Here is a 15,890-nt window from a genome sequence, read left to right as displayed (position 1 = left end):
GGAAAGAGCGGGGGGAAGGTGAAGGCCCCGCTCCAACCCTTTCCAGTAGTGACCACCCCCTTCGAGCGAGTGGGGATCGACATCGTGGGGCCCCTGGACCCCCAAACCTCACAAGGGCATCGCTTCATCCTCGTCCTGGTGGACCATGCCACCCGCTATCCCGAAGCCATCCCCCTCCGAACCATCACGGCTCCCGTGGTGGGCCGAGCACTGATGGGGATCTTCTCCAGAGTGGGGTTCCCCCGAGAGGTCGTGAGCGATCGGGGCACAAACTTTAGATCGAATTATATGCGGTCCCTGTGGCAACAGTGCGGGGTCACATATAAGTTCACCACCCCGTATCACCCCCAAGGGAATTGACTTGTGGAGCGGTTTAACCGAACACTAAAGGGGATGATCCAAGGCCTAGAAGATCCCCTCCGCCGCAAATGGGACGTCCTGCTGCCCTGCCTCTTGTTCACCTATCGGGAGGTACCCCAGAAATCCCTGGGATTCAGCCCCTTTGAACTCCTGTACGGACACCCGGTCCGAGGTCCCCTCAGCCTGGTCAAAGAAGGCTGGGAAACTACTGTCCAAAACGCGCCGCCGGATGTCTACCGGTACCTCCTGACCCTCCGAAGCCAGACTCGGAAGTTCCGGGCCCTTGCCGAGGCCAACCTTGAGGCCAGTCAGGAGGACATGAAACGCTGGTATGACCAGAACTCTTCATCCATCGAGTTCGAGCCGTGCCAGCAGGTCTGGGTCATGTCCCCGGTCGAACCGTGTGCCCTCCAGGACAAATGGTCGGGCCCCTTCAAAGTGATCGAGCGCAAGAGCCCCGTCACCTATCTCGTGGACATGGAGTCCCCCCGAAACCCTTTCCGGGTTCTGCACGCCAACCGGCTCAAACCTCATTTTGCCCGCAAAGAACTGAGCCTGCTGCTCGCTACAGATGACGGGCCGAAGACGACTCCGAGCCCCTGCCCGACCTCCTAAGGTGCGCTGAGAAGGACGGCTCCGTCGAGGGAATCTCTCTCTCCTCCGACCTGACCCCCGCACAGCGCCGAGACTGCCAAGAGCTGTTGGGACAATTTACGGACCTGTTCTCCCTCACCCCCGGGGTTACCCAGTGGTGTGTCCACGATGTCGACACCGGGGACAGCCAGCCAGTGCGACAACGGGCCTACCGAGTTCCCGACCGAGTACGGGCCTGCATCCAGACAGAAGTTACCAAAATGCTGGCCCTGGGGGTGGTGGAACCCTCCGATAGTCCCTGGGCCAGCCCAGTTGTCCTGGTCCCCAAAGCCGCCGCACCTGGCACCCCGCCAGAACTCAGGTTTTGTGTCGACTACCGGGGACTGAATGCTGTTACCAGAACCGACGCACATCCCATCCCCCGGGCCGACGAACTAATCGACCGTCTGGGAGCCGCCAAGTACCTCAGCACCTTCGACCTCACAGCCGGGTACTGGCAGATCGGCCTCACCCCTGGCGCCCAAGAGCGATCGGCCTTCTCAACACCCGATGGCCACTTCCAATTCAAGGTGATGCCCTTCGGTATGAAAAACGCCCCAGCCACCTTCCAGAGACTGGTGAACAAAGTGCTGGCAGGGCTAGAGGAATTCAGTGCCGCCTATCTAGACGACATCGCGGTGTACAGCCTCCACTGGGCCGAGCACCTGAAGCACCTCTGGGAGGTCCTGACGGCCCTCCGACGGGCCGGACTAACAGTGAATGCCAGCAAGTTCCAGATAGGTCAAGGGTCCGTGACCTACCTGGGGCACCAAGTGGGGAGCGGCCACGTGGCTCCCCTCTGACCCAAGATTGACGCCATCGTAGCCTGGGAGCCCCCGGTCACCCAGACCGCCGTCCGAGCCTTCCTGGAGCTCACTGGATATTATCGGCACTTCATCAAAAACTATGGGAGCATTGTGGGGCCCCTCACAGAACTGACCTCGAAGAACTGGCCACAGAAAGTACAATGGACACCCGCGTGTCAGGTGGCCTTCGAGACGTTGAAAACAGCCATGTGCACCGCCCCTGTGCTCCAAGCCCCCGACTACAGCCGGGAGTTCGTAGTCCAGACCGACGCCTCGGAGCACGGCATCGGGGCGGTCCTATCTCAGCTTGACCCCGAAGGGATTGACCATCCTGTGGCCTTCATCAGCCGGCGGCTGCTGGCCCGAGAGCAGCGATGGAGCACCATTGAGAGAGAGGCCTTCGCCGTCGTGTGGGCCCTCAAGAAACTCAGGCCCTACCTCTTCGGCACCCACTTCCGGGTCCAGACCGACCACCGGCCCCTGCGGTGGCTGATGCAGATGCGTGGCGAAAACCCAAAGCTGCTGCGATGGTCCATCTCCCTCCAAGGGATGGACTTCACTGTGGAGCATCGCCCTGGCGACGACCACGCCAACGCGGATGGCCTGTCCCGCTTCTTCCACCTCGACGAAGAGAGTCCCCAGGAAGATGGGTGACTCTCCCCGCCTTCAGCTGGAGGGGACGTGTGTTGGACACGGCCTCGTGGCGTGGTCCTACCCCTCCCGCATGGCGGGCCCAGGACGACATCGGCCCTCCGTCGACTCGCTGTCGACCCCCCTGACACGAACCTTCACGAAACCTCGACGAGAGCAGCCCCCCTGGCAACCTACAGCTCTCCCCTCCCTGGGACACCGGCGGACCCTGCTCGCCAACACTGCCGGTCTGGCGACCATGCCAGGCCACCATCTCCGGCCCGACTCCATCTTGGGCCCATCACGTCACGAGCACGTGGTCGCAGCCGCCCTGGCCCCGGCCCCAGCGAAGTCCCGACATCGAGGCACCAAGATCCTCCCAGGTGGTAGAGTGGCCACTTGGCGGATCCCCGAGAAGTGGAGTTTCGATGGGCCTCCAGCCGTCCCCGGACGCCTGGTATCAATCGGCCTCCAGCCTCCCTGGGCGCTGGCTCCACCCCCCTGCTGGGTGTCTGGACACCTTCATCCCGGCCCCTCTGACCCCCCAGGCGCGAGGGTCCGGACATCAAAGGACTCCAGTCCTATATCTGGGCCAGCCCTGGATTAGGACTTCAGTTGTATCTTGGAGTCGAAGCCCTGCTGACCTCGTCGCGGCTGATCCTGATCCGAACTCTTGCACCTGGAACCTTCGAGGCCCTGCTGACGCTGTCGCGGCCTGACCAAGCTGAACCACCTTCGAGGCCCTGCTGACGCTGTCGCGGCCTGACCAAGCTGAACCACCTTCGAGGCCCTGCTGACGCTGTCGCGGCCTGACCAAGCTGAACCACCTTCGAGGCCCTGCTGACGCTGTCGCGGCCTGACCAAGCTGAACCACCTTCGAGGCCCTGCTGACGCTGTCGCGGCCTGACCAAACTGAACCACCTTCGAGGCCCTGCTGACGCTGTCGCGGCCTGACCGAACTGAACCACCTTCGAGGCCCTGCTGACGCTGTCGCGGCCTGATCAACGCTGAACTATCTCGAGGCCCTGCTGACGCTGACGCGGCCTGACCGCTTGAACTATCCCCGCACCAGTTGGCGCCAAGACTGTCCCGCTACCCTCTTTTCCCCCCGAAACCAAGACTTTACGGATCCCTTGATCCCTGTGTTATGCTGCTACGAGAAACGTGCCTACATTGCTTATATAAAGATTCTTGAGAATATCCCTTAGTGTGGTGTCCGTCTGTGGTAGTGTGATCACTCCGCTGTTACGATTGTAGGAGAGGAGCCTCGTCAAGGAGGCCTCCCTACGGCGCTCGGCCTATTCCATACAGAGAGGTGGGTCTCGAGGTGGGCAGTCAGACATCTTCTGTCTCCCCTGGGATAGCCTTTCCAACACTAACCCACCCACTTATCTGAGTTGTGTCAGTCAGCAGCGTTCTTGTTTCATATCACCCACCTGAAGTCGATGTCTGTTCTGTGTGAAGACTATGTTGTAGCCGGGGTTGGTACTGAGGTCCCTGCTGCCTGGATTATGTATTTTCTGGGGGTGGTGTACACCTTCTCAAAGTCCAGCTGCCTCTTCACAAGTGTCTCATATTTGTCCTGGTGCTCGGAGACCTGTCAGGAGTTGGAACAAAACATACACAAGAGTCAAACGGTGTCTAATCCTGGACACCAACAAAAATACTCAATGTAATCACTCCACTGATAGGGACATGGTGCAGGCAAGAGTATGAGACTGTGCCACTAATTATCCGTCACAGGTTTGAAGACTTGGTGTAGGAAGCTGGCTCTGTATATACTATACCAGCATGAGGTATAGTGTCCACAGCGTCCAGTGGATTCCCAGAGGTAGGCAGAGGTAAAGTTTGATAGAATCTTACTCTTTATTTGTGGTACTTTGGTCGAGCAGTAAGGCAGTATCAGAGGACAGTGGTAAGCATTTGATGTACACACTCAGTCAGCAAATGAATTCACACACTCAAAGACTGAACCTCAGACCATTTGTTTTTGTATAAAAATATTCTTTTAGTTATTTTATTTCTAGAAACACGCAAGCTTGGCACAGGTAAGCAATAAGTACCTTACAGTAATAAATGCTGATTGAAAAACAGTTCAATTGCAATTGTAAATGTACTATGGTTTGACTTACACTATTGTTTCAGAAAAATGCAGTGACTTGTAAATACAGTACATGTACTTGAATGGGATTTTCAGTAAAATAGCAGGTAGGATATTTTTGGATTAATTTTCTTACTCAGTGCTTTATGCCTGAATGCAGCGCTGGGACATTTCCTGGAAACAGGTGAGTAAAAGTGTTTTTGGTAAATCGTACAATTTAAAAGAATTTCTTTAGGTTTCAAAATTCCACACTTTGAAACTTTTTCACGAAAAAGTGTCAATGTTATCCTATGGAGGAAAATAGTGGTATCGGTTCTGAGGTAAGTATTCGGTAGTGGGAGTTGAGGTTCTGAGGTTAGACTCAGGGGTCTCCCAGGGTCAGTGATGCACTCTTGTTGTACCCTCAGCGACACTAGGGCAGCTGGGTGCAGAGTGTTGAGGCCCTATTGTCGTAATTTGACAGCGATCGGGTTAGCATTCGCTTCAGCTACACAAACGTTCCTTTGTTAGCTTAACTGTATTCCGGAGGCCATTTTGTATTCCTGGCTTCCATTTTGAGTGAATGCGTTGCCTCGTGGTCAGCATGCCCTTTTGTCCTTTCTCTCTCCCGATGACCATTTAGTCTGCCCAGCAATTGGCTATTTTTGTTAATGGTCGAGCTTGCGCATGCGTATTCGAGCTTTCAAGGTTAATGATCGGTCACTGCTTAGGAATGTTCTCCAAACTGACCAGTGGTACTAAGCTCCTCCCACAAGTTGGCTGTGTTCCAAAAATGCCCTTATATGTACCTAAATTGTGTAAAGTGTGTCCCACCTACTTTTCAAATTCCTGTAAACTGTATAAAAGAAGCCATGCATTCGATGTTCGGTGTGATACTTCTTGCATTGCCGAAGGGTGCTGTGGGATTGTACCACCACCCCATGGGGTCTTAATAAGCTTGTCTTTTGCATTTTCAGTTTCCGTGCCAATTTCTCTCATAAAGGTATGAAGAGTTTTTGCAGAGTATGTAGGTCTGTTGAAACCCAATACCACACTATGTTATACAATGGGGGATAAGGGGCCTCAGGTTGGTGGCTGCTGGCAAGTAGGCCACTGGGTTGCGGGAGAAAAGCTCCTGGACTTTAACTCAGGGTAAATGGGGAAACAAATTAGCACCAAAGGTGCACCCTCAGCGGCACTAGGGCAGCCGGATGGAGGGTGCTGTTTTGACTTTGTATGCCCAGTTGTTTCCAATGGAGAGCCTCCGGTTTTAAAATTAACTGCAGGCAGGGAGATGAAGGACATCTGGGTGTGACCACCACATTGAGAGGTAAGTTGGGATTAAGCATGAGCGCTAAATCCGCTCCGATCGCGGATTTTGCGAATTTTCGGTAAATTCGCGATCCGCGAACTCTCGCGAATTTGCCGAAAATTCGCAATCCGTGAGCGGCGGATTCCGGGGGCAAAAGTTCAACCATGCCTGGCCTGTTGTAACTCATTTACGATGGCGCCGGCAAGCTGCCAGCGCCATCCTAAGATAGTTACTAAATTAGCTTCAACAGGAAGCTCTAATAGATAAGATAAAGCAGGTCATCGAGCGCCTGCTTTATTTAATCTATTAGAGCTTCCTGTTGAAGCTAATTTTGTAACTATTTTAGGATGGCGCTGGCAGCTTGCCGGCGCCATCGTAAATTAGTTACAACAGACCAGGAATGGAATAATACCGATTAACTGTGACTCATTCATCTGCCCAAAAACAATCGTGAGCGTTGTGGAGGCTGGGCAGGTGTGCCTTCTTCCCAAATATACCGTCGAAAATCAGCTGTGACGCTGGACAAAGGCCTTTGCATCTTTGACCTTCACGAGCGCAATCCCCGTGCTGTTATGTGACCAGGAGCTTCTGTCTCTACATCTGCTGCTCTGATCAGTCTCTGACCTTTTATACACACAAGAGCCATGTGCACTCGCATGGAAGCGCCGTCCGTTTGGCCCCGCCCACACACTCGCGGTGTGCACCGTCTTCCCGCCATTTACCCACTATGATGGGCAGATCACTCAAGGGACCCCTGCGCCCTTCGGCGCAATTGCATAGTAACACACACCTGGTCTCTGTAGACAACTCTCTGGCACTTTAGGCAGCTGTAGTGTAGTAAAAGCACTATACATCTACCCAGAGGACTGTATCTTTCATCTGCTGCTCTGATCGGTCTCTGACCTTTTATACACACAAGAGGCATGTGCACTCGCATGGAAGCGCCGTCCGTTTGGCCCCGCCCACACACTCGCGGTGTGCACCGTCTTCCCGCCATTTACCCACTATGATGGGCAGATCACTCAAGGGACCCCTGCACCCTTCGGCGCAATTGCATAGTAACACACACCTGGTCTCTGTAGACAACTCTCTGGCACTTTAGGCAGCTGTAGTGTAGTAAAAGCACTATACATCTACCCAGAGGACTGTATCTTTCATCTGCTGCTCTGATCGGTCTCTGACCTTTTATACACACAAGAGGCATGTGCACTCGCATGGAAGCGCCGTCCGTTTGGCCCCGCCCACACACTCGCGGTGTGCACCGTCTTCCCGCCATTTACCCACTATGATGGGCAGATCACTCAAGGGACCCCTGCGCCCTTCGGCGCAATTGCATAGTAACACACACCTGGTCTCTGTAGACAACTCTCTGGCACTTTAGGCAGCTGTAGTGTAGTAAAAGCACTATACATCTACCCAGAGGACTGTATCTTTCATCTGCTGCTCTGATCGGTCTCTGACCTTTTATACACACAACAGCCATCAGCACTCGCATGGAAGCCCCGCCCCAAATCCGCGGGTACGCAAATCCGCAAAATCCGCGGATTTTGCGGATCCACGATCCGTGAATACACAAATCCGCGAATCGTGGATCCGCAAAATCCGCCCATGCTTAGTTGGGATGTTAGGAGTCAGTTAGACACTGTCGGTTTGGGCACACAAGGCTGTGGGGCATCGGGTGCAGGGGTTAGGGAGGGTCTCTGGATTAAGACTTCAGGCGTCGGCTGGAGGTTTGAGGTAGGTCAGGGGTCACTGGATCTCGGGTCAGGATCACCAGGGGGACCTACTCGTTTGCCCACGAGCTTGGGCCGGGGACAGCGGGTTAAGAGTGGGGTGAATTTGCGGTCTCCAGCTGCTGCCAGAGAATGCAGTTGAACTAATCCGGTGTTCACAGGAGAAGCAGTCTTTGGAAGTGAAGGCAGGCTGGTCCTCTGGGGTTTTCAAGGTTGTTGACTGCAGGACACACCAGGATTTTACAAGAGCAGGTTCAAGGGGACGCTGCTGCCCGGATGATCGGTCCTTCTTCTTCTTTTCTTCTTGTTTCTTGTCTGAATCTGAGGAAGCATGGTTCAGGGTGCCCCTAAATACTAGATTTAGGTGTGTTTCAGGTAGGTAAAAGGTAAAATGGGTCCCTTCCCTGAGATAGGTACACCCCCTATTATGCCACCCTCCAGTGGGAGGGGGCATGTGCCTGTCCCTGGTTGTCTGAGTACCCCCATCTTCTAGATGGCGTGGACTAGGAGTTGTGCTTCACCTCACCTCCTCCACCTGAGGGGTGGAGTTGGCAGCGGTGGGAACACCTCTCTTCCGCACTTGTTTTTCCCGCAGGTTCTCCCGCCCAAGTTGGGGGTCAGAACGATTGGAGACCAGTGGCTGAAAGGAGCAATCTGCCTTAGGAAGCTCACCAAGATGGCAAGCCTTTAAAGCTTCCCCTTCGTGAACCCTGCCCATCCTGGGGAAGAAGGTTTGGCACCTTCTCCCAGGGTGTGCATTGTTTAAGGCCCCAGAGAGCGGCAAGCTCTTGACCCAGGGGTCCAGAAATATGTCTGGTTGTGGCAGCTGAAAACAGCCACTCAGTCTGGACACTAGTGGTGGATTAGTTTTCAGGGGGCATCTCTAAGATTCCCTCTGTGTGCATTGTTCATTAAATCCCATACATCAGTGTGGGTTTAATGTGCTGAGAAGTTTCATACCAAACTTCTCAGTTTTCAGTGCAGCCATTATCGTGCTGTGGAGTTCGTAGTGACAAACTCCCAGCACCATATACTCTTAATGGCAGCACTTCACTTACAATGTCTAAGAATGGACTTATATGAACAACGAAGAGTTGGCTCCTAATCAGTTAGGCTGAGCACTTATACACACTAGACCAAAAAGACATGCCTGAACTGATATGTAGATTAAACAATAAATTTTACTCTATAAGGTAGAAAAACTCATTTCAACCTGAGATGTTGCTAACAAATAGCGATTTATTCATTCAATTTGAGAGTAATTTTTTACAAGAAATTTTTCATTTTATATACAATACTACACCATTATTTCATACAAAACTCATTCGACTAGTCATCCACATCACAATCATGCAAAATCAGACATCCATATGTACACAGAACTAAGGAGTAAAGAATTGCCAGGGGGAAAAAGAACGTAATGGTAGGAAGGAAAAAACAAAGGTTGCTCAAACAATAAACATCTGTAATATACCATATATATATATATACACTAGGAGATTAATCACAATCAGCTTAAATGATGGAACACACTGTATATACGCAAATTAAAGCATTCAAGTTGTTACTTTTTGGATTTTTGAATTTAAAGAGAGCAACACTTTGTACAGGGGCCTACGCGTTTCGAGTCCCATACAGTGGGGGGACTCTCATCAGGGCCAAAGGAAATATCCTACTGGTCTGCAAGGCCACTTAAAGGGTGTAGAATGTATAGGCGCAGCCGGTAGCGCTCTGCTTTGAAAATGGCGTGGTCACACTCGCTCGATCTGAGCGGACCCCCAGGGTCAGAGACAGAGTTGTTCTCCACTGTTGAGTCGAACAAGTAGGCACAGACGAGGTCCGGGAAGGTGGCCTGTGCAAAGGCAGCACCGGGGCTCAGTTGAAGGGCGTCCCAATCGTATTTTGAAGAATAATTTGATTTGTGTGCTTGACTCCTGATGACAGAAATATCCTCATCTCGTTCGGCGTCTCCAAGTTTGCCTTGCAGACCAGTAGGATATTTCCTTTGGCCCTGATGAGAGTCCCCCCACTGTATAGGACTCGAAACGCGTAGGCCCCTGTACAAAGTGTTGCTCTCTTTAAATTCAAAAATCCAAAAAGTAACAACTTGAATGCTTTAATTTGCGTATATACAGTGTGTTCCATCATTTAAGCTGATTGTGATTAATCTCCTAGTGTATATATATATATATATGGTATATTACAGATGTTTATTGTTTGAGCAACCTTTGTTTTTTCCTTCCTACCATTACGTTCTTTTCCCCCCTGGCAATTCTTTACTCCTTAGTTCTGTGTACATATGGATGTCTGATTTTGCATGATTGTGATATGGATGACTAGTCGAATGAGTTTTGTATGAAATAATGGTGTAGTATTGTATATAAAATGAAAAATTTCTTGTAAAAAATTACTCTCAAATTGAATGAATAAATCGCTATTTGTTAGCAACATCTCAGGTTGAAATTAGTTTTTCTACCTTATAGAGTAAAATTTATTGTTTAATCTACATATCAGTTCAGGCATGTCTTTTTGGTCTAGTAAGAATGGACTTAGACATTATCGGGGTACAGGGCTCATGCACCTGTACCCTCATCACTGGTATAGTGCACCGAGCTAGAGGAGTGCCTGACCTATGCCAGGGCAGTAGGTTGTAGGCATAGTACACGGGGATGTGTGCCATGTCGACTTTTCGTTCTGCACCAAGACACGCAGCCTGCAAAGGCAGCGCGTGTGTGTAATGGTACAGGACCTCTAGACACCTGCTTCATCCATCCTTGTAGACACCAGGTCCAGCCATCCTTCTAGGCACGCGCTCCATCCATCGATTAGGTACCAGCGCCATTCATCCTTCTAAACACCCGCTCCATCCATTCTTCTAGGCAATCAGTTCATCCATCCTTCTAGGCACCCACTCCATCTGTCCTTCTGGACACCAGCTCCATCAATCCTTCTAGACACCCTCTACATCCATCCTTCTAGACACCCTCTCCATCCATCCTTCTAGACACCCACTCCATCCATCCTTCTAGACACCTTCTCCATCCATCCTTCTAGGCACCCTCTCCATCCATCCTTCAAGGCCCTGGCTACATCCATCCTTCTAGACACCGGCTCCATCCATCCTTCTAGACACCAGCTCCATCCATCCTTCTAGGCACCCACTCGATCCATCCTTCTAGACACCAGCTCCATCCATCCTTCTAGACACCAGCTCCATCCATCCTTCTAGACACCCTCTCCATCTATACTTTTAGACACCAGCTACATCCATCCTTCTAGGCACCGGCTCATTCCATCCTTCTAGACACCAGTTCCATCCATCCTTCTAGACACCAGCTCCATCCATCTTTCTAGGCCATGCTCCATCCATCCTTCTAGACACCTGTTCCATCCATCCTTCTAGGCACTCACTTCATGCATCCTTCTAGACACCCTCTCCATCCATCTTTCTAGACACCAGCTCCATCCATCCTTCTAGGCACCGGCTCCATCCATCCTTCTAGACACCAGCTCCATCCATCCTTCTAGGCACTCACTTCATGCATCCTTCTAGACACCAGCTCCATCCATCCTTCTAGACACCAGCTCCATCCATCCTTCTAGACACCAGCTCCATCCATCCTTCTAGACAGCAGCTCCATCCATCCTTCTAGGCACCCTCTCCATCCATCCTTCTAGACACCAGCTCCATCCATCCTTCTAGACACCCTCTCCATCCATCCTTCTAGACACCGGCTCCATCCATCCTACCAGGCACCCTCTCCTTCCATCCTTCTAGGCACCGGCTCCATCTATCCTTCTAGGCACGCTCCATTCATCCTTCTAGACACCATCTCCATCCATCCTTCTAGAACCCCGCTACATTCATCCTTCTAGACACCAGCTCCATCCATCTTTCTAGGCGCTCACTCCATCCATCCTTCTAGACACCCTCTCCATCCATCCTTCGAGAGACCAGCTCCATCCATCCTTCTAGGCACCGTCTCCATCCATCCTTCTAGGCCCTGGCTACATCCATCCTTCTAGACACCGACTCCATCCATCCTTCTAGACACCAGCTCCATCCATCCTTCTAGACAGCAGCTCCATCCATCCTTCTAGACACCAGCTCCATCCATCCTTCTAGACACCCTCTCCATCCATCCTTCTAGACACCAACTCCATCCATCTTTCTAGGCCACGCTCCATCCATCCTTCTAGACACTTACTTCATGCATCCTTCTAGACACCAGCTCCATCTATCCTTATAGGCACCGGCTCCATCCATCCTTCTAGACACCTGTTCCATCCATCCTTCTAGGCACTCACTTCATGCATCCTTCTAGAACACTAGCTCCATCCATCCTTCTAGACACCAGCTCAATCCATCATTCTAGGCACTCACTTCATGCATCCTTCTAGAACACTAGCTCCATCCATCGTTCTAGACACCAGCTCCATCTATCCTTCTAGGCACCGGCTCCATCCATCCTTCTAGACACCAGCTCCATCCATCCTTCTAGACACCAGCTCCATCCATCCTTCTAGACACCTGTTCCATCCATCCTTCTAGGCACTCACTTCATGCATCCTTCTAGAACACTAGCTCCATCCATCCTTCTAGACACCAGCTCAATCCATCATTCTAGGCACTCACTTCATGCATCCTTCTAGAACACTAGCTCCATCCATCCTTCTAGACACCAGCTCCATCTATCCTTCTAGACACCCTCTCCATCCATCCTTCTAGACACCAGCTCCATCCATCCTTCTAGACACCAGCTCCATCCATCCTTCTAGACACCTGTTCCATCCATCCTTCTAGGCACTCACTTCATGCATCCTTCTAGAACACTAGCTCCATCCATCCTTCTAGACACCAGCTCAATCCATCATTCTAGGCACTCACTTCATGCATCCTTCTAGAACACTAGCTCCATCCATCCTTCTAGACACCAGCTCCATCTATCCTTCTAGGCACCGGCTCCATCCATCCTTCTAGACACCCTCTCCATCCATCCTTCTAGACACCAGCTCCATCCATCCTTCTAGGCACCGGCTCCATCCATCCTTCTAGACACCAGCTCCATCCATCCTTCTAGACACCTGTTCCATCCATCCTTCTAGGCACTCACTTCATGCATCCTTCTAGAACACTAGCTCCATCCATCCTTCTAGACACCAGCTCCATCCATCCTTCTAGACACCAGCTCCATCCATCCTTCCAGGCACCCTCTCCATCCATCCTTCTAGTCCCCCGCTCCATCCATCCTTCTAGTAACTGGCTCCATCCATCCTTCCAGGCACCCTCTCCATCCATCCTTCTAGTCACCCGCTCCATCCATCCTTCTAGGCCCTGGCTCCATCCATCCTTCTAGGCAACCACACTATCCATCCCTCTAGTCCTCCGCTCCATCCATCCTTCTAGGCACCAGCTCCATCCATCCTTCTAGGCACTCACTTCATGCATCCTTCTAGACACCGACTCCATCCATCCTTCTAGACACCCTCTCCATCCACCCTTCTAGACACCAGCTCCATCCATCCTTCTAGGCAGCCACTCCATCCATCCTTCTAGATACCAGCTCCATCCATCTTTCTAGACCACGCTCCATCTATCCTTCTAAACACCCTCTCCATCCATCCTTCTAGACACCTGTTCCATCCATCCATCCATCCTTCTAGACACCAGCTCCATCCATCCATCCATCCTTCTAGACACCAGCTCCATCCATCCATCCATCCTTCTAGACACCAGTTCCATCCATCCTTCTAGGCACCCACTCCATCCATCCTTCCAGACACCCTCTCCATCCATCCTTCAACACACCAGCTCCATCCTTCCTTCTAGACACCAGCTCCATCCATCCTTCTAGACTCCAGCTCCATCCATCCTTCTAGGCACCGGCTCATTCCATCCTTCCAGGTACCCACTCCATCCATCCTTCTAGACACCGGCTCCATCCATCCTTCTAGACACCGGCTCCATCCATCCTACCAGGCACCCTCTCCTTCCATCCTTCTAGGCACCGGCTCCATCTATCCTTCTAGGCACGCTCCATTCATCCTTCTAGACACCATCTCCATCCATCCTTCTAGAACCCCGCTACATTCATCCTTCTAGACACCAGCTCCATCCATCTTTCTAGGCGCTCACTCCATCCATCCTTCTAGACACCCTTTCCATCCATCCTTCGAGAGACCAGCTCCATCCATCCTTCTAGGCACCGTCTCCATCCATCCTTCTAGGCCCTGGCTACATCCATCCTTCTAGACACCGACTCCATCCATCCTTCTAGACACCAGCTCCATCCATCCTTCTAGACAGCAGCTCCATCCATCCTTCTAGACACCAGCTCCATCCATCCTTCTAGACACCCTCTCCATCCATCCTTCTAGACACCAACTCCATCCATCTTTCTAGGCCACGCTCCATCCATCCTTCTAGACACTTACTTCATGCATCCTTCTAGACACCAGCTCCATCTATCCTTATAGGCACCGGCTCCATCCATCCTTCTAGACACCTGTTCCATCCATCCTTCTAGGCACTCACTTCATGCATCCTTCTAGAACACTAGCTCCATCCATCCTTCTAGACACCAGCTCAATCCATCATTCTAGGCACTCACTTCATGCATCCTTCTAGAACACTAGCTCCATCCATCGTTCTAGACACCAGCTCCATCTATCCTTCTAGGCACCGGCTCCATCCATCCTTCTAGACACCAGCTCCATCCATCCTTCTAGACACCAGCTCCATCCATCCTTCTAGACACCTGTTCCATCCATCCTTCTAGGCACTCACTTCATGCATCCTTCTAGAACACTAGCTCCATCCATCCTTCTAGACACCAGCTCAATCCATCATTCTAGGCACTCACTTCATGCATCCTTCTAGAACACTAGCTCCATCCATCCTTCTAGACACCAGCTCCATCTATCCTTCTAGACACCCTCTCCATCCATCCTTCTAGACACCAGCTCCATCCATCCTTCTAGACACCAGCTCCATCCATCCTTCTAGACACCTGTTCCATCCATCCTTCTAGGCACTCACTTCATGCATCCTTCTAGAACACTAGCTCCATCCATCCTTCTAGACACCAGCTCAATCCATCATTCTAGGCACTCACTTCATGCATCCTTCTAGAACACTAGCTCCATCCATCCTTCTAGACACCAGCTCCATCTATCCTTCTAGGCACCGGCTCCATCCATCCTTCTAGACACCCTCTCCATCCATCCTTCTAGACACCAGCTCCATCCATCCTTCTAGGCACCGGCTCCATCCATCCTTCTAGACACCAGCTCCATCCATCCTTCTAGACACCTGTTCCATCCATCCTTCTAGGCACTCACTTCATGCATCCTTCTAGAACACTAGCTCCATCCATCCTTCTAGACACCAGCTCCATCCATCCTTCTAGACACCAGCTCCATCCATCCTTCCAGGCACCCTCTCCATCCATCCTTCTAGTCCCCCGCTCCATCCATCCTTCTAGTAACTGGCTCCATCCATCCTTCCAGGCACCCTCTCCATCCATCCTTCTAGTCACCCGCTCCATCCATCCTTCTAGGCCCTGGCTCCATCCATCCTTCTAGGCAACCACACTATCCATCCCTCTAGTCCTCCGCTCCATCCATCCTTCTAGGCACCAGCTCCATCCATCCTTCTAGGCACTCACTTCATGCATCCTTCTAGACACCGACTCCATCCATCCTTCTAGACACCCTCTCCATCCACCCTTCTAGACACCAGCTCCATCCATCCTTCTAGGCAGCCACTCCATCCATCCTTCTAGATACCAGCTCCATCCATCTTTCTAGACCACGCTCCATCTATCCTTCTAAACACCCTCTCCATCCATCCTTCTAGACACCTGTTCCATCCATCCATCCATCCTTCTAGACACCAGCTCCATCCATCCATCCATCCTTCTAGACACCAGCTCCATCCATCCATCCATCCTTCTAGACACCAGTTCCATCCATCCTTCTAGGCACCCACTCCATCCATCCTTCCAGACACCCTCTCCATCCATCCTTCAACACACCAGCTCCATCCTTCCTTCTAGACACCAGCTCCATCCATCCTTCTAGACTCCAGCTCCATCCATCCTTCTAGGCACCGGCTCATTCCATCCTTCCAGGTACCCACTCCATCCATCCTTCTAGACACCGGCTCCATCCATCCTTCTAGACACCAGCTCCATCCATCCTTCTAGGCACCCACTCCATTCATCCTTCTAGATACCAGCTCCATCCATCCTTCTAGGCACTCACTTCATGCATCCTTCTAGACACCGGCTCCATCCATCCTTCTAGACACCCTCTCCATCCATCCTTCTAGACAC

At 51.7% G+C, this 15,890-nt stretch overlaps 1 protein-coding gene across 1 annotated transcript in view; it reads right to left on the bottom strand.

Annotated features, from left to right (window-relative positions):
* Window positions 1–3,894: 3,894 nt before the first annotated feature.
* Window positions 3,895–15,890, bottom strand: part of LOC144819163 (uncharacterized) — a 517,380-nt gene continuing 505,384 nt past the window's right edge. Inside the window, exon 12 of the mRNA XM_078677135.1 lies at window positions 3,895–4,026. Coding sequence (XP_078533261.1) covers window positions 3,895–4,026 — 132 coding nt within the window. The remainder of the gene's footprint in view (window positions 4,027–15,890) is intronic.

Source organism: Lissotriton helveticus, chromosome 2_1 (genome assembly GCF_964261635.1).
Source record: "Lissotriton helveticus chromosome 2_1, aLisHel1.1, whole genome shotgun sequence".
Taxonomy (NCBI): Eukaryota; Metazoa; Chordata; class Amphibia; order Caudata; family Salamandridae; genus Lissotriton; species Lissotriton helveticus.
This window is presented reverse-complemented; position numbering and strand designations above follow the sequence as displayed.